General features: G+C 49.7%; 1 protein-coding gene across 1 annotated transcript; it reads right to left on the reverse strand.

Annotated features, from left to right (window-relative positions):
* Window positions 1-353: 353 nt before the first annotated feature.
* LOC139365869 (protein split ends-like) lies at window positions 354-14772 on the reverse strand. The gene is made up of 5 exons (XM_071102928.1): window positions 14191-14772; window positions 10508-13467; window positions 8886-10465; window positions 6284-8702; window positions 354-6253 (listed from the first exon to the last, which is right to left on the reverse strand). The coding sequence occupies exons 2-5, from the start codon at window positions 13423-13425 to the stop codon at window positions 1012-1014; spliced, it is 12159 nt and encodes a 4052-aa protein (XP_070959029.1). The 5' UTR covers window positions 13426-13467; window positions 14191-14772; the 3' UTR covers window positions 354-1011.
* Window positions 14773-18107: the final 3335 nt, after the last annotated feature.

Genomic DNA, 18107 nt, shown 5'->3' on the forward strand with positions numbered 1-18107 from the left:
GTCCCTCCCGAAGCTTATTGGTGCAGTAGGGCCAGGAGTTCCTCTTGATCAAGTCACATGGCCATTAGGGTTTAGAGTTTGGGCACGTTCCTCTGTCCAGGCTTTGCTGATTCAGGCCAGATCTTACAAAGCCAGGATAGGTATTTTACATCGTTATCTTCTAGCAATCTTGAGGTCAACAGCTGTCATGATGTAGCACGCCACCATTGGTTGATGCATGCAGCGTCTTAGCAGGGGAAGGCGATGCTTCTTTTGGTCAGGCCACATGGTCTGGAAAAACTCCATCTGTCAGGTGTTGGATTGAAGTATCAGTATCTATTCAGAAGTATCAAGACAGAACAGACCAGTGCACTCTACAGGAGTTTTATTACATTCAATATCTTACACATTTTTATTAGTGTCATTGCAGCTTCTTTGTGAACAAAACCTATTCATTCAATAATAAACAGAGAAAAACATCACATCCATGAGATCTTCCCAAATAGCAGTTTCAAGTCTTTAGGAGATATTGGTTTTAATTCAAGGTGAATTTATTTAAATATTAGACGTATGCATTGAAACATGTATCTAAACGTAATGTAAATGCAAACAGTAAGTGTTTGTTTAGATTGAATGAATAATCTCTGAGAATGGATAAGGTACACCTGATGGCTTTTAGGTAACCAGTAGAACATTTAGATTTTTTGTTTTTGTCAAAGAAAAATATCATTAGAAATCCCAGAAATATCCTCACGGACCTTCAAACACAATAATAGTTTTTTTCTCTTACCAAATCAATGCATAAAAAGCTAACATAATCAGGCAACCAGGCAAATAAAAAGCAGCGAAGAACATAAACAACAAAACATTTAAAAAACAACAAACAACCACAACTAAAGAATCATTCACTCCAGTCCAGTTGCCAGGGAAACAAAGCTAACATCAAGGCCTGAGGCTTACATTAAAGCACCTCATATACACCCTGGCATGGCTGTATTCTGAGACCCTACAGACACCAGGAAGACGACTATTTCAGGCCCTCTTCCCCCCCGCGTTGGGCAGACTGGAGGGTTGTTTGTGGTAGCAGTCCGGGGGACTAGTGTTCATGCCTGTAGGGACGTAGTACATGCTATCCAGGTAGCTCTGGTCCAGAGGTGCATGACTATGGGGCTCCGGCTTGGACCCCTGGCTCCCGGGGCTCCCGTAGCCGACCTGAGCCCCATTCTGGTGCATCGTCCCTGGGACTGGAGCCTCTGGGTGGCGGGGTGGCTGGGGCTGGGACTGGGGATGAGGTGCTGGAGGAGGGTGGCCATAGGGGAGGTACTGGGGGGCTGGGGCATATATATTGGGGTTGTGGATGGAGGAGTAGGGGGCCGCTGAGGCGGTGGAGTAGGGGGCGGCCAAGGGAGGGTAAAGGCCTGAGTGAGACATGGTACTCTGAGGGATGAGCACCTCCACATACTGGCCCGTCTCTGGATCAAACAGCATCTTCCTCAGTGGCTGCACAGGCACCTCAATGTAGAAATACTTCCCCGTGTCAGGATCCATGAGGACCCTGCGAGGGGTTTGCCCGTACCCCAGACCACCTGTACTGTCTGGGTAGTCAGACCCAGACAGACTCCCATAATCAGATCCATAGGATGGCCCTAGGCTCTGTGAGCTGCACAAGTACTGAGGGTCCATAGGGGGCAGGTTGGGAGAGTGGCTGTGGTCACTGTAGGGGCCCCCGGAGACAGATGGCTGGCCCTGGGGGGAGCGGTGGAGAGTGGGGGCCCGACGGGGTTCCATGTGTTGGGGGTGCTGGAGAGGGCGGTCAGCCAGGCAGGGCTGGAGTATGGAGGGGTGGGGTTGGTGGAGGGACTGGTACATGCCTGGAGGGGGCTGGGTGGGGCTGGGGAGGGTGGATGATTTGGGAGAGCTGGGCTGGTAGCCGATTGATCTCAGAGAATGGGGATCCGCTCTGCACTGGTGTAGGCGGAGAGGGGGTTGACCAGGGGAGTGGGAGGGGGAGGGGAAGGGAGAGGTGTGGGGGGAGTGGTGGTGGTGAGGGGGTGTAAGGCCGTGGGAGGGGCAGCCAGAGGTGCAGGAGCAGGGAGGGGGACGGGAGGAGGCAGAGGAGAAGGGAGAGGAGGGGTGGTAGCGGTTCAGCTTCCTCTGGGGCAGGTCAGGTAGGTGGAGTGGGCTGAACCTCTCTCTCTCGTCATAACTAGGGGGGTCATCTGATGCGTAGAAATGCAGGTCGTCTGCCCTCTGCGAGTGGTCGCTGGACAAGGATCTGTGTATGGGCTGCTGTGTGTGTATGTGGTGTGTGTATATGGGAGCCTGTGTGTTTGTGGATACCGTGGCAGATTGGTTTGTATTGTTGAAGGTAACCGGCATAGTTTGCTCCTGAGGGTACGCTGTTTTTGTTTTTGGATGCTGCAGGTGGTTGGTTATATCCACAACAGCTGACTGGCTTGAGTGTATGGCAGGGGAATTGGTAGGGACTTGGGCAGGGGCATGGGTAGGGACTTGGGCAGGATCTGGGGCAGGATCTGGGGCAGCAGGGGCTTGGTTCGGAGCTGGGGCTGGAGCTGGAGCTGGGGCTGAGACTGTGAGGGTTGTGGGTCTCTGTGTGTAGCTGGGGGCCTCTCCTTGTCCCTGGGTTGAGGCCTCTGGTTGCTTTGGCCTTTCATTGGATGTCTCTGCGTCTACTGTTGTTGATGCTGGTTTGTGAGAGAAACTGGCGATGATTGTTGTTTTGGTAGGTGAAGGCCTGTAGCTGGACACTGCAGAAACTGATAACTTTTTATTGTAGTTAGACACTGGGGTCGAATCATTCGATAGATGTCTGTGGATAGTCGTAGCTGAAGTTGATGGTTTCTCATTGTTCACAGGTCTCTCCTCTTCTGTGTTCTGTTTGAAGGTTGATGTTGCTGCCTCCACTGGTTTCTGCTGTGTTTCATTGGACAGTGAATTTGCATCTGTCGGTTTGAACTTTGGTTTCAGTGCCAGTGGCGGACCGTTGGCTATTGAGTGAACCTCTATAGTTTGTGGTCTGGTGTTTGACGTGATGTTCTTCTCTTGTTTATCTTGTTTATGTATTTCTTTGGACAACGACCTCACCTCAATCACTTGTGGTCGGTATCTTCTCATCAGTGCTGGTGAGCCTGGTAGCGAGCCTGGTAACTTAGGTGAGTAGGTTGATTTCTTCACCGTCTCTTTTTCAGCAGTGTCTTCCTCTGTTTTCTTCTGTGAGGGTGGTGGTGATGATGTCGTGCGTTGCTCTATGTCTCTGACCGTGGCTCTGACACTAACCCTCTCCTGATTCGAAGGGGTCCTAACACTGTCTTCCGTTTGAGCAGAGTCTCTTTGAAGCCTGGGAGAATTTGGGGCCGAATGGGTATGAGAGGAAGAGGCTGATGCATTGACGGAAGATGAGGAAAAGGATGAGGCCGAGGATGATGCATTCACAGAAGATGATGCGGAGGTTGATGCATTGACAGAGGTCGAGGAGAAGGATGAGGTTTCTTTCACAGTGCTTGAGGATGATACGGATGAGGCTGCTTTCACATAGGATGTAGAAGAGGACGAGTAAGTTCTCTGTCTGTGTGAGTCACTTGTACCCCCATCTGAGGGTCCACGGATCTGAAGAGGGATCTCTATTTGGTTGATATGTTTCCCTGGGACGCCTCCACCTCCACCCCCACCTTCACGCCCACTCCTTGTTATGGCCTCTGACACAGCCTCAGAGACCAAAGACCCAATATCTGCCTGGTAGCCCTTCTCCTTAACCAGTATGGACACGGAGTGGCTGGGGGTAGGGGTCTTGATGGGGACAGTGGAAGGTGGAGTGCCTAGAACTGGGGATGAAGCTGGTGCTGGAGAAGCTGGGGCTGGCGAAGCTTTGGGACCAAGTGAGGGTGAGGAGGCCAGGGTTGGAGCTGGGGCTGGGAATGCTGGAGCTGGACCTGGGGAGCAGGCAGGAACTAAGGCTGAGAATGACTTGGGCTTATTAGATCCATCCTGTAGTACCAGAGAAGCACAAGACACTCTTCTGTCTTTACTGGGGAGTTTAGGGCTGCTGCCCAGCATAGGTGGCTTGGTATCTCTTCTCACCACTTCAGGTTTGTCACTAGCCTCTGATATACTTCGGTGTCTCCTGGTTACTCTCGGTGACTCTGTTTCACTGGGTTTCACCTTGGTGTTGCCTGGTTCTGTTTTGACAGTGTCCTGTACAGGGGTCTTGTGTTGGTTTGACTCTGTCTCTGTCACAGCTACTTCCTCTGTTGCGCAACTCTTAGGTGCTACATCAGAGAGGTTCCGGGGTCGTTTGGACACCTGCTGTAAAAAATCAGGCTTAGGTTTGCCTCTAGACGTTTCTCCGTCTGTTTTGTTGGACGTTGTTGTTGTTTTGTTTTTGTTTTCTCTCCAGCTGATAGCTTTGAATTCCATCTGCATCGGCTTTTCCTCTTTCTGGAGAGATATTGGGTGAGGTGGTATCTTTTCCTCTTTCTGGAGAGATATTGGGTCAGGTGGTATCTTTTCCTCTTTCTGGAGAGATATTGGGTCAGGTGGTAGCTTTTCCTCTTTCTGGAGAGATATTGAGTGAGATGGTAGCTTTTCCCCTTTCTGGAGAGATATTGGGTGAGGTGGTATCTTTTTCTCTTTCTGGAGAGATATTGGGTGAGGTGGTAGCTTTTCCTCTTTCTGGAGAGATATTGGGTCAGGTGGTAGCTTTTCCCCTTTCTGGAGAGATATTGGGTGAGGTGGTAGCTTTTCCTCTTTCTGGAGAGATATTGGGTCAGGTGGTAGCTTTTCCTCTTTCTGGAGAGATATTGGGTCAGGTGGTAGCTTTTTCTCTTTCTGGAGAGATATTGGGTGAGGTGGTAGCTTTTCCTCTTTCTGGAGAGATATTGGGTCAGGTGGTAGCTTTTCCCCTTTCTGGAGAGATATTGGGTGAGGTGGTATCTTTTCCTCTTTCTGGAGAGATATTGGGTGAGGTGGTATCTTTTTCTCTTTCTTCTCTTCTCTCCTTACTATTATCTCTTCATATCTCCCCTCTTTCCTTTCCACTCTGTCATCTTTCTTCTCTTCCCTCCTTTCCTCCTCCCTTTCCTCTTTTATCTCCTCCCTCCTTTCCTGTCTCTGTTCCTCTCCCCTCTCCTCACTTCTCTCCTCCTTCTCTGGTGCTGGCATGGCCTTGAATGACAGGTTGTATGTGTTTTTCACCAGCCTTCTCACATCTCTCACTTTGTGCATGGGAGCTTTGGCTTTACTGTTCCTATTGGCATCCATATTCACAGTCTGTTCATTCATCTTGTTCAAGGTATTCACCCCCTTCTCTTCTTCTCTTCTTTCTCTATGTGAAGTCCCTATTCTCCTGTCCTCATCTCTGGTTTCTGTATGTGAAGTCTCCACTGTCCTGTCTTCTTCTGTTGTTTCTCTCTGACAGGTCTTCCCAAGGGAGGCAGTCTCGTGGTTACCCTCAGGTTTAGTTTCCATCTCGGGCAACAGTGAGATGTTGAGAGAAGAGGTTTTCTTTATCTCTGTAACAGGGCTGGGTTTCAGAGTGATCTCTGGTGTTTTGGACATGTAGGTGCTCTTGACGCTCAAATGTTTATGGTTTAAAGAGTCAGAGGGGTATTCCAGCTTTGTGTTTGTCATTCCTGCCTGCGTGCTGCTGGCTCGGGTGGCAGCGGGAACGCTGGTGTTCCGGGCAGCTGCATCTGCTGAGTCACCTGCCTGTTTGTAATCCCTTTCATCCCTCCATTTACTGTCATCCCTCCATATACTGTCACGTGTCTGCTTACCCCCCATATTGGCATTCTTCTCTGTGGGTTTTTTACTCTCAAACGGGAACACCAGTTCAGACCTCATCTCTGGTTTGACCGGGTCAGTTCTCCAAGAGTTTGGGTTTCTGGCAGGAGACTCAGTTCTGTCGCTGTGTCTCTGAGGACAACTAGTAGTAGGGGGCTCAGATCTCATCCAAGGGTTAACATGGTTAGGGCTTCTGTTGCTGTGAGATTCAATTCTCTCGTTGCTTCTCCGAGGAAAGGTAACAGGAGCAAAATGTGCGTTGGGACTCATCTCAGGGGTTGTGCTGGTAGGTTCAGGCCTCTCGTTGCTTCGCTGTAGAGAAGGGGAGTCAGTATTAATAGTATGGTTCATTCGTCTAACACTGGATATCACCCCGAAACTTCTCTGTTGTCTGTTTACGTCAGTGTTTGGACTGGTCTCTCTTCTCACAGCCAGGTGCTCAGAAGAAAAACTGTTTTGTGAATTTATGCTGGAACTCAGATTCCGTGTCTCTGGTTTTGTGGACTCTTTAAGGGTTGACGCCTCACTATCAGGGGGAAGAGGGGTTTTGTCCTCAGAGGGGCTGAGGTCACCTCCTTCTCCTTCCTGGTCAGTTTGTTTACCAACATTCTGCATCTTCTTGGAGAGGATGTTGTTGATCAGGCAGGTGGCCATCTTGGTTTTGGTACATGTCTCGTCCAGGGACAAAGACTTCTGGAGCTTGCCATTCCTCTTGGTCTGCTCAGTCCTCTCGGTGGCAGGTTCAGGGCTGGATTCCGGGCAGTAGGCTTCCTGCAAGGCCGGAGGAGTGCTGTGTTGTCTCTGCAACGTCTCTCTGTTGTGTCTCTTTAGAGAGGTACTGTCCATCGGAACAATAGAAGCCACAGGAGCCACAGGAACCATTACAGGACTAGGAACCATGACAGGACTACCATTGCTGTTCTCACCCATCTTCAGCTCGGCCGTATTCCTTCTCTTCAGCTGGATCTGTCTCTTGGGCACTCCTCTCATCACCTTCTTGGGCTCCTCTCTCTCCACAGCCACGTCCACACACTCAAAGCTGCCCATCTCATATTTTTTGGATGAGTCCAGGCCGTCATGGGGTGGATAATAAGCCCCAGAGGTGGGCTGCTGCTGCTGGCGTGGGACTGGGAAGTCTCCATTGTCCAGCCGTGGAGCAGACCCTCTGAGGTCGGCGTAGGCCAGCAAGGCTGCATTAGCCCCTGCTGGGCTGTCCTGGGTGGAGGGCTGGGAGGCTCCGGTGGAGGAGCGGTGGCTGGAGTTGTACATGTCCAGGTAGTCCACCTGAGGGGATCCAGAGGACAGGCTGCGGAAGGCCACGTCATTGAACCACTTCACCTCGTTGTCCTCCACATCCAGCTTGCTGCCCATGCTGGAGCTGGAGCCGTTAACTGAGACGCATCCAGGAATGGACCTCCCGAGCTGGGGTATCGCAGGATTGTACTTGGGCTGGGGCTGAATCTTCTTGGTGGGTCCCGGTCCACCTCCTCTGGCTGTCTCTGGCTGGGAGCTTTGTGCAGCTCTGTGAAGTATACCGTGTTGTTGCTGTTGTAGCTGTTGTATCTGCTGTAGTCTGGTGGTGAGCAACCTCTCTGAATAGGAGCAAGCGGCTGGCATTCCCTGTCGACTCTCTCTGCTTGTGGGAGCTGCGTCGCGGCTTGCAGGTCCTTTTCTATTCCTGACACTGAATGACAGGTCAACCTGTTCCCCCTTGTAACTGGCCTCCTCCTGCCTTCCCTCCCCCTTTCCAGGCACCTGCTCCTCCCCCTGTCTCTCCCTTTCCCTCTCCCTCTCCGCTTGCCACTCCCTCTCCATTGCCCTCTCCTTTTCTTCCTCCCTGTGTCTCTGCCTTTCCTCTCTCTCCCTCTCTCTTTCACCCTCCTCCTCCCTCTGCCTCTCCATCTTTCTTTCCCTCTCCTCCTTCTCCCTTATCTCCATCTCTCTGTTCCTTTCTCTTTCCCTCTGCGTCTCTCTATCCCTCTCTTGCATCTCCCACAACATCTCCCTCTCCTCCTCCTCCTCTTCCCCATCTCTCTCCCTCTCCTCCTCCTCCTCTTCCCCATCTTTCTCCCTCTTCTCCTCCTCCTCTTCCCCATCTCTCTCCTCCTCCTCCTTCTCTTCCTCCTCCTCCTCCTCCTCTTCATCTCTCTCCCTCTCCCTTTCCAACCTTTCCAGGTGTGATTGGCTGTCGTAGGCCCGGGTGTTACTGTCAACAGATGAAAAAGTGGGGCTTCCCCTGGATGTCACAGCGTCTGTGACAGACTCCATCATGTTCTCAGACTCCATTATGACCTCAATTGCCTGGGTCTCAGGGGGTCTGTGATTCCTGTTTCCCCAGTGGCCATGTGGCCTCCCAGGGACCGGGGATAGGATGTGTACTGGAGTGAACCTGGTGAGGGGAGGAGAAGGGGTGTCTTCCTTACCCATATGATGAGCCATGTCTGCTTCAGTTAGCCTCTCTATGGTTTTATTCCTAGAGTTGGGTGAGGTTTCTCTACATGGGTGCTCAGGTGTAGGAGACTTGTGTGAGAGGTTGCTGCTGTCACTAAGGTCAGGGGTTAGAGATGAGACTAGATGTTTAGGCTCCAGTCTCTGGACAGGTGAGTTGCCTGTAACCCCGTGGTCAGGTGAAAGGGAGGGGCTCCTTCCTCTAGAAGAAACAGTGGGATCAGGTGAGATGGGTCTGATTTCAGGTGTGAAGTTTCTGATTTCAGGTGTGATGTTTATGATCTCAGGTGAGTGGGCAGGGAACTTGTAGGGGACTGGGATTTCTCCTAGTACAGGTGAAGAGGTGGTCTCTCTACTCTCTTCAGTAGGTGATGCTTCCCTGAAGTCGTGAGAAAGGTGATTACCCAAGGGGTTTGAGGTGCCGTTAGTAATGAGTCTGTCTGATAGGCCACCAACACGCCTCTCACGTACGCCAGGTGAAGCCCTGCGTTCAGGTGAGTGGCCAGGACTCTTTACTCCAGGTGAAGCCCTGCGTTCAGGTGAGGGGCCAGGACTCTTTATTCCAGGTGAGCCAAGTGAAGCCCTGCATTCAGGTGAGGGGCCAGGACTCTTTATTCCAGGTGAGCCAGGTGAAGCCCTGCGTTCAGGTGAGTGGGCAGGATTCTTTACTCCAGGTGAAGCCCTGCGTTCAGGTGAGTGGGCAGGATTCTTTACTCCAGGTGAAGCCCTGCATTCAGGTGAGTGGGCAGGACTCTTTACTCCAGGTGAAGCCCTGCGTTCAGGTGAGTGGGCAGGATTCTTTACTCCAGGTGAAGCCCTGCATTCAGGTGCGTGGGCAGGATTCTTTACTCCAGGTGAAGCCCTGCGTTCAGGTGAGTGGGCAGGATTCTTTACTCCAGGTGAAGCCCTGCATTCAGGTGCGTGGGCAGGATTCTTTACTCCAGGTGAAGCCCTGCATTCAGGTGAGTGGGCAGGATTCTTTACTCCAGGTGAAGCCCTGCATTCAGGTGAGTGGGCAGGATTCTTTACTCCAGGTGAAGCCCTGCATTCAGGTGAGTGGGCAGGACTCTTTACTCCAGGTGAAGCCCTGCATTCAGGTGAGTGGGCAGGACACTTTACTCCAGGTGAAGCCCTGCGTTCAGGTGAGTGGGCAGGATTCTTTACTCCAGGTGAAGCCCTGCAGTCAGGTGAGTGGGCAGGACTCTTTACTCCAGGTGAAGCCCTGCATTCAGGTGAGTGGGCAGGACTCTTTACTCCAGGTGAAGCCCTGCATTCAGGTGAGTGGGCAGGATTCTTTACTCCAGGTGAGGGGGCTGAAGTGTTTAGCTCAGATGAGGAGCGAGCAGCTTCCACTCCAGGTGAGGGGGCTGAAGTGTTTAGCTCACATGAGGAGCGAGCAGCTTCCACTCCAGGTGAGGGGGCTGAAGTGTTTAGCTCAGATGAGGAGCGAGCAGCTTCCACTCCAGGTGAGGGGGCTGAAGTGTTTAGCTCAGATGAGGAGCGAGCAGCTTCCACTCCAGGTGAGGGGGCTGAAGTGTTTAGCTCAGATGAGGAGCGAGCAGCTTCCACTTTAGGTGAGTCGGCTGTGTACCCGGGCAGAGGTGAGGGGGTTTTATATGTTGGATAAGGTGAGACAGTTTGACTCTTCGGAGGTGAAGGGGTTTTATACTCAGGTGAGAGGTTTTTATATCTGGGTGGCTGTGGTGATGCAGCTATTTCTCTAGTCTCAGGATGATGTACGATAGAGCTGTATATCCCTGTAATCTCAGGTGAGGAGTTGGTACCTCTGCTTCCAGGTGAGGAACCTCTACCTATGGAGTCAGGTGAGAGACGGTTCCATCTGTTCTCTTCGGTAGGGGTGGTGCTCTTCCTCTCAGTTGACAGGTGTGTTCTGCCTTGTGGCTCAGCTGAGGAGAGGAGATCGTTGATCTCAGGTTTTGACACCAGCACCCTGGCTTCTGGGGAGAGGATGGAGTAGGTGATACCTGAGACCTGGGTGGAGGAGGAGTTGAACCGAGGGTCCAGGGACTTGGCCTTTACCTGTCCAGATACCTCAGGTGTGAGGTCTCTTCTCTTGATCTCAGGTGTGGAGGATGTGATTCTGATCGCAGGTGACTGCGCTGATCTCCTGGGTTTTATAGGGGGGCTGGCATACCTTACTTCAGGTGAGGGGGTTCTTGATAGGGTCCTATCATAACGTGTTTCAGGTGAGGGGGTTCTTAATGGGGTTCTATAGTACCTTGTTTCAGGTGAGGGGGTTCTTGATAGGGTTCTATAGTACCTTGTTTCAGGTGAGGGGGTTCTTGATAGGGTTCTATAGTACCTTGTTTCAGGTGAGGGGGTTCTTGATAGGGTTCTATAGTACCTTGTTTCAGGTGAGGGGGTTCTTGAGGACGTTTTTGTCCAGGTGTCTGAGGATGAGGAGGAACCTGAGTGGTATGAGCTAGTTGAGGAGGATGGATCTGATTTCAAATCAGGTGTGAGACTCGTTGACCTGAGTAGTTCAGAACTAGATGTGATACTAGCTAAACTGACTTCAGTTGTGACACTGGCTGACCTGAGTTCATTTGGGACACTGAGCAGACTGAGTTCAGGTGTTACACTGGTTGATCTCAATTCAAGTGTGATGCTGGCTGATCTGAGTTCAGGTGTGGTACTGGTAGACCTGAGCTCAGGTGAGGAGGTGACAGGTGTAGGAGGGGTGTACATGGGGGCAGGTGTTGAGATGGTGCTCTGGGCTTCCTCTGAGGAGCTCAGGTCTCTCTCTGCAGGGGACAGGTGAGGTATCAGCTCAGGTGTACTGATGGAATCCACTAACTCAGGTGTACTGATGGAGTCCACTAACTCAGGTGTACTGATGGAATCCACTAACTCAGGTGTACTGATGGAGTCCACTAATTCAGGTGTACTGATGGAGTCCACTAACTCAGGTGTACTGATGGAGTCCACTAACTCAGGTATACTGATGGAGTCCACTAACTCAGGTGTACTGATGGAGTCCACTAATTCAGATGTACTGATGGAGTCCACAAATTCAGGTATACTGATGGAGTCCACTAACTCAGGTGTACTGATGGAGTCCACTAACTCAGGTGTACTGATGGAGTCCACTAACTCAGGTGTACTGATGGAGTCCAGTAACTCAGGTGTACTGATGGAGTCCACTAACTCAGGTGTACTGATGGTGTCCACTAATTCAGGTGTACTGATGGAGTCCACTAACTCAGGTGTACTGAAGTAATCCACTAACTCAGGTGTACTGATGGTGTCCACTAATTCAGGTATACTGATGGAGTCCACTAACTCAGGTGTACTGATGGAGTCCACTAACTCAGGTGTACTGATGGAGTCCACTAATTCAGGTGTACTGATGGAGTCCACTAACTCAGGTATACTGATGGAGTCCACTAACTCAGGTATACTGATGGAGTCCACTAACTCAGGTGTACTGATGGAGTCCACTAATTCAGGTGTACTGATGGAGTCCACTAATTCAGGTGTACTGATGGAGTCCACTAACTCAGGTATACTGATGGTGTCCACTAACTCAGGTATACTGATGGAGTCCACTAACTCAGGTGTACTGATGCAGTCCACTAACTCAGGTGTACTGACGGAGTCCTTTAACTCAGATGTACTAACAGAGTCCTTTAATTTAGCTGTACTGACAGTGTCCTCTATGTCAGGTGTACTGACAGAGTCCTCTAACTTAGGTGTTATGGCTCTAACCCTAGGTTCAAATGACACTATGTAATCAGGTGAAAAAGGGTTGGCAATTAACTCAGGTGAGGGGCTGATGTTCCTTGGTTCAGGTAAGCACTGAGCTACTCTGGTCTCAGGTAAAGACCGATCTGTATCGTCAGGTGAAGAGGCTGTACCTCTGACCCCATTTGAGACAGCTCTGTCTCTGGCCTCAATGGAATGCACAGGGACCACGGATTCAGATGAAGGGCTGGAGTACCTATTCTCTGGTTTAGGTGACAAGTGGGTTTCTCTACACTGTGGTGAGGGGGCAGGTAAACGCTGGACCACTGATGAAGCTGAACCTCTACCTTCAGGGATAGGTGTTGTGGTGTTACTGTAGCCAGGTGAAGGTGTTGTAGTATTACTGTAGCCAGGTGAAGGTGTTGCAGTATTGCTGTAGCCAGGTGAAGGTGTTGTAGTATTACTGTAGCCAGGTGAAGGTGTTGTAGTATTACTGTAGCCAGGTGAAGGTGTTGCAGTATTACTGTAGCCAGGTGAAGGTGTTGTAGTATTACTGTAGCCAGGTGAAGGTGTTGTAGTATTACTGTAGCCAGGTGAAGGTGTTGTAGTATTACTGTAGCCAGGTGAAGGTGTTGTAGTATTACTGTAGCCAGGTGAAGGTGTTGTAGTGTTACTGTAGCCAGGTGAAGGTGTTGTAGTGTTACTGTAGCCAGGTGAAGGTGTTGCAGTATTGCTGTAGCCAGGTGAAGGTGTTGTAGTGTTACTGTAGCCAGGTGAAGGTGTTGTAGTGTTACTGTAGCCATGTGAAGGTGTTGTAGTGTTACTGTAGCCAGGTGAAGGTGTTGTAGTGTTACTGTAGCCAGGTGAAGGTGTTGTAGTATTACTGTAGCCAGGTGAAGGTGTTGTAGTATTAAAGGTAAGGCTAGGCACCTCAGGTGAGGAGTCATCTGTCCTCCATCCAGGTGTTGGAGCTGTGTTTCCTTGTTCTAGTCTTGGGCTGATGTCCTTAGATGTCCACGATGATGATGAGTTGTTTAGTGCAGTAGCTAATGCTCCTGACACCCAGCCTTCAGATAAATTATAATTATTCTCCCTCTGCGTTGGAGGACTGAGCTTCTCTGTAGAATCCTCAAATCTCTCTGGTGCTGTGTGGTAAGAACTTGTCGAGTCGTTCAGCTCATCCACCACGCAGGGCAACACTGGGGGCAACTCTGAGCTCTGCCCTGGCCCTGCTGCCTCCCGCCTGGGTGGGGGGACGGGAGGGTGGACGAAGGCCCCTGTAGCTGGGCTACTGGAGAGTGACTCACAGTCGTCCCCAAAGATGTCACAGAGGCAGGTGGTCTCAGAGATGGCTGAGCGTTGGCTGGGGATGTTGGTGATGTCGAAGATCTCCACGTGGTTCGGGGTTCCGTCACGGTGGCGCAGAGAGAAGACGCGTGGAGCGCTGCTGCGGAGGAAGGAGTAGCTGTCCCCCCGTAGGGTCCAGCTGTCCATCTCTACACCACTCAGGACTCACAGGGGACCAGCCAATTTCTCCTGTGGTGTGTGTGTGTATGTTTGTGTGTGTGTATGCAAGGGAGGGGGGGGAGGGGGGGGGGGGCAGAGATACACAGTTTTGTTTTGTTTTCAAAGTAGCATTACCAACGTACTCAAATACACTAGTAATTAGCATACAAGTTACAAGTTATTCGGGTGAATGTGTAATTGAGAGGATACACATACAAACATTCATAGCATAATTTGAACTCATTTTGCCATCTTAATCATTCCATGAGGCCAATGAGGCCCTAATCATTCAAATGTCACACTAACTTACCGGCTAACCAGTAAGCTAACTTAGTAATTTGTCTCAGAGAAACAGGCATGCACACAAATGACATATGGACATATGAATAGATATATGGGTATCTGTATAATTTGAAATAGCCTACACATTTTAAAGTAATAACTAACTTTAGTAGAAAATAGCGATGAATGATTGATTCATCAAAGCGTAATAACATTGTCATTCAGTATTTTTAGCATTAGGACTTAGCAATTAGCATTGTTCAACCGTAGAAGTTCATTCAGGCATGTGCTCTGCTAACAGCTAGCATATATCTCTGTCACACATGCTTCTTTTACAATAAAATGAAAATTAACTTCTTTCTGCAAGCATTTTGTAAAGTAATCAAGAGTTACAGGCAATGAAGAGTAATAATAGGCCACATCCTAAAAAGGTACCGGTACATAAACGTTTTTGCTCTGTTTCATACATACCTTGAATCTAGTTTCTCCTCATTGCCATGCCTTGTGGCTGCACTCAGCTAGCTCACTCCCTCTCAGTATGGGTGTCACAGGGATACTTCAGAGAAAGCCAGAGGGATCGCTACTGTACCTTTGGCTGGAGATGTCCGGGGTTCTCCCTTCCTAGCGTGAGTTCTTCTGTGTTGGAATAACTCCCCTCATTCATTCCACTGCCTCTATTCCACCGTCTAGTCAGTCCAGTCAGTCCAGCAATACTGCTATATAACTACTGCCTCCACCTTCAACATTATAGAGCTGCTGTTTCTGCTGCTGCAATACTGTGCTCTACCTTAACCCAGTACAGCCCAGTACAGTCTAGTACAGCCCAGTACAGCCCAGTAAAGTATAGCCCAGTACAGCCCAGTAAAGTACAGCCCAGTACAGTGCAGCTCAGCCTGAGCTGGTCTGAGCACAGACACTTCATAGACTCATAGACTCCAGCTGAATTATAAAGAGACACTTATGAAAAGAGCAACAGGAGAGCCACCACTCTCTCTGCCCCTCTCTCTGCCCCTCTCTCAGCCCCCTCTCTCTGCCCCTCTCTCTGCCCCTCTCTCGGCCACTCTCTCCACCCCTCCCCTCCGAAACAACTCAAGGATAAGGAATTGATGAGTCCAACCTTGATTTTTTAAATTGTTCCCCTCTCTCTAACAGGCTGGGGTTGGGGGTTTTGGTTTGGCAGCAGCTACCCTGTCTGATTCCGGTAGAGGGAGGGGAGTAATAGTTAGCAGCAGGTGCTGTTCCAGCCAGGATGGATGCCTCTGGAATCTGACACTTGGAGCCAGCTCAGTCACAGGGTCCTGGGTTATATATAGACCCACACTACCAGGAGGAGATGGTAGGGTACGTTTAGCTGCCTGGGGCCCAAAGTGACGGGACAGAGGGGATAGAGAGTAGAGAGGAAATGGAAGAGATGGGAGAGGAATAGAGAAAGGAAAGAGAGGGGAGAAGAAGAGGGAATGGGAAGAGAGGGGAGAATAAGAGGGAATGGGAAGAGAGGGGAGAAGAAGAGGGAATGGGAAGAGAGGGGAGAAGAAGAGGGAATGGGAAGAGAGGGGAGAAGTAGAGAGAAAGGGAAGGGAGGGAAGGAGAAGAGAGAATGGGAAGAGGGGAGAAGTAGAGAGAAAGGGAAGAGAGGGAAGGAGAAGAGAGAATGGGAAGAGAGGGGAGAAGTAGAGAGAAAGGGAAGAGAGGGGAGAAGAAGAGGGAATGGGAAGAGAGGGGAGAAGAAGAGGGAATGGGAAGAGAGGGATGGAGAAGAGAGAATGGGATGAGAGGGAAGAGGAATGGGAAGAGAGGGGAGAGGAATGGGAAGAGAGGGGAGAAAATGGGAAGAGAGGGGAAGAGGGGGGGGATACAAAATGGCTACCTGGCCTACTAGACTCTTTGGTCTTTCAGGTTGTTGGGAGTGAGTGGTGTGTGTGTGTGTGTGTGTGTGTGTGTGTGTGTGTGTGTGTGTGTGTGTGTGTGTGTGTGTGTGTGTGTGTGTGTGTGTGTGTGTGTGTGTGCGTGCGTGCGTGCGTGCGTGCGTGCGTGCGTGCGTGCGTGCGTGCGTGCGTGCGTGTGTGTGCGCATGTGGGATGTGCGAGAGAGAGGTGAGAGGAAGTTTGTAGCCTCAAATGACTGATTGGGTGTCAGCCAGCCAGGTCAAGGGTTAAAATTGCAGACCACCCAATGGCCGCTGTGTCACAGGCAGGCATCTTATGCACTGTGTTTGTCTGTTAGTGAGACCGTTTGGTTAACATTAACTACAGTACGTTCACATGGTGTGTTTAGGTTCACATGTTACACTACATGTTCAGCTGTCTGTTGCTGCTTTGCTTGGAAACCCAAGTTAATAACACCCCTCATGAGGTATTTCAGTTTTGAGATTTAAGTTGTGGCCAGTGAGAGATTTTACTTGGGAAGGTTCTACTCGTAGCTAGAGAGAATGTATAACAAGGTGTGTGTGAGTGTGTGTGTGGTCTGCCTGTTCTGTCATGTTGGGGACAATCAGTGGTCCTTATGGGACTAACCCAATAAAGCACCGTCCTCTTACTGATTCAGCACCAGCCAGTAGAAACTCCTTGATCGCTGGTCTCATTCAAGACAACATAATGACAGTGGGATTTAGTACGAAAAGGCACCCTAGTCCTTATATAGTGTACTACTTTTGACCAGAGCCTTTTCCAAAGTAGTGCATATATTTTGACCACACCCTGTTCCATAGTAGTGCACTAATTTTGATCAGAGCCTGTTCGAAAGTAGTGCACTAGATAAGGAATAGGGAGCCATTTGGAATGCACATAGTGACTGAGGCAGCATTATAGCAGTAACATTATGTCAGGGGGCAGAGAGATCTCATTCCCCTGGACATCTGGGCAGACTCTGTCTCTAACCACAGGCCTAGGATCAGTTTACTCTTCATCAGCTATGGACTTAAACATTAGGATGCAAGTGCAACTGATCCTAGATCATCACTTAAGTATAAGCGGCGATGTCATCCTACACCCCTAGCTATCCTCTCCAGCTATAATTTTATTCTGGACCAGCGACCTCAGCAGACAGACAGCCAGGAGACAGCAGTTGGTTTGGTTGCCATGGTTTGTCAGATTCTCCTACAGTAAACTGGCCTACATTATTTTATGACACGTTATAAATACACATAGATATCACCAGGAAGTTACACATAGTGTTAGAGAACAGTGAGCTCCTGTCACTATCCGACACAACATGGGAGGAACAGTGAACTCCTGTCACTATCAGACAAAACATGGAGGAACAGTGAACTCCTGTCACTATCAGACACAACATGGGAGGAAGAGTGTACCACTGTCACTATCAGACACAACATGGAGGAACAGTGAACTCCTATCACTATCAGACACAACATGGGAGGAACAGTGAACAACTGTCACTATCAGACACAACATGGGAGGAACAGTGAACTCCTGTCACTATCAGACACAACATGGGAGGAACAGTGAACAACTGTCACTATCAGACACAACATGGGAGGAACAGTGAACTCATGTCACTATCAGACACAACATGGGAGAAACAGTGAACTCCTGTCACTATCAGACACAACATGGGAGGAACAGTGAGCTCCTGTCACTATCAGACACAACATGGGAGGAACAGTGAACTCCTGTCACTATCAGACACAACATGGAGGAACAGTGAGCTCCTGTCACTATCAGACACAACATGGGAAGAACAGTGTACCACTGTCACTATCAGACACAACATGGGAGGAAGAGTATACCACTGTCACTATCAGACACAACATGGGAGGGAAATTGTGAGCCAGATAACTGTTTCCCCCTCAGACAGTAAACTCATGTGGCTGTGTTTATTTCCTGTGCTCCTATCTTTGGGTTGTGATGCTAAACCAAGGCCAAGTCTCATGAGAGGGTATTTTAGAACCAACCAACCCCTTAGTGTTCATGACAAACAGGACTGAATAGAGGGTATTTAAGGACAAACCAACCCCTTAGTGTTCATGACAAACAGGACTGAATAGAGGGTATTTTAGAACCAACCAACCCCTTAGTGTTCATGACAAACAGGACTGAATAGAGGGTATTTAAGGACAAACCAACCCCTTAGTGTTCATGACAAACAGGACTGAATATAGGGTATTTTAGAACCAACCAACCAACCCCTTAGTGTTCATGACAAACAGGACTGAATAGAGGGTATTTAAGAACAAACCAACCCCTTAGTGTTCATGACAAACAGGACTGAATAGAGGGTATTTTAGAACCAACCAACCCCTTAGTGTTCATGACAAACAGGACTGAATAGAGGGTATTTAAGAACAAACCAACCCCTTAGTGTTCATGACAAACATGACTGAATAGAAACCAGCAGGGTTACATTTTAAATCTGTCTTTTTTTCAACTGCC

The sequence above is a fragment of the Oncorhynchus clarkii genome, chromosome 14 (assembly GCF_045791955.1).
Source record: "Oncorhynchus clarkii lewisi isolate Uvic-CL-2024 chromosome 14, UVic_Ocla_1.0, whole genome shotgun sequence".
NCBI classification, from domain to species: domain Eukaryota; kingdom Metazoa; phylum Chordata; class Actinopteri; order Salmoniformes; family Salmonidae; genus Oncorhynchus; species Oncorhynchus clarkii.

Excerpts from the sequence above, each read along its gene's own strand:
- LOC139365869 (XM_071102928.1), bottom strand. The coding sequence starts at position 13,425 with ATGGACAGCTGGACCCTACGGGGGGACAGCTACTCCTTCCTCCGCAGC. Across the intron at positions 10,466-10,507 it reads ACCCCCTCACCTGAAACAAG|GTACTATAGAACCCCATTAA; the intron begins GTACTATAGAAC and ends ACCTGAAACAAG. Across the intron at positions 8,703-8,885 it reads TTCACCTGGAGTAAAGAATC|CTGGCGTACGTGAGAGGCGT; the intron begins CTGCCCACTCAC and ends GCAGGGCTTCAC.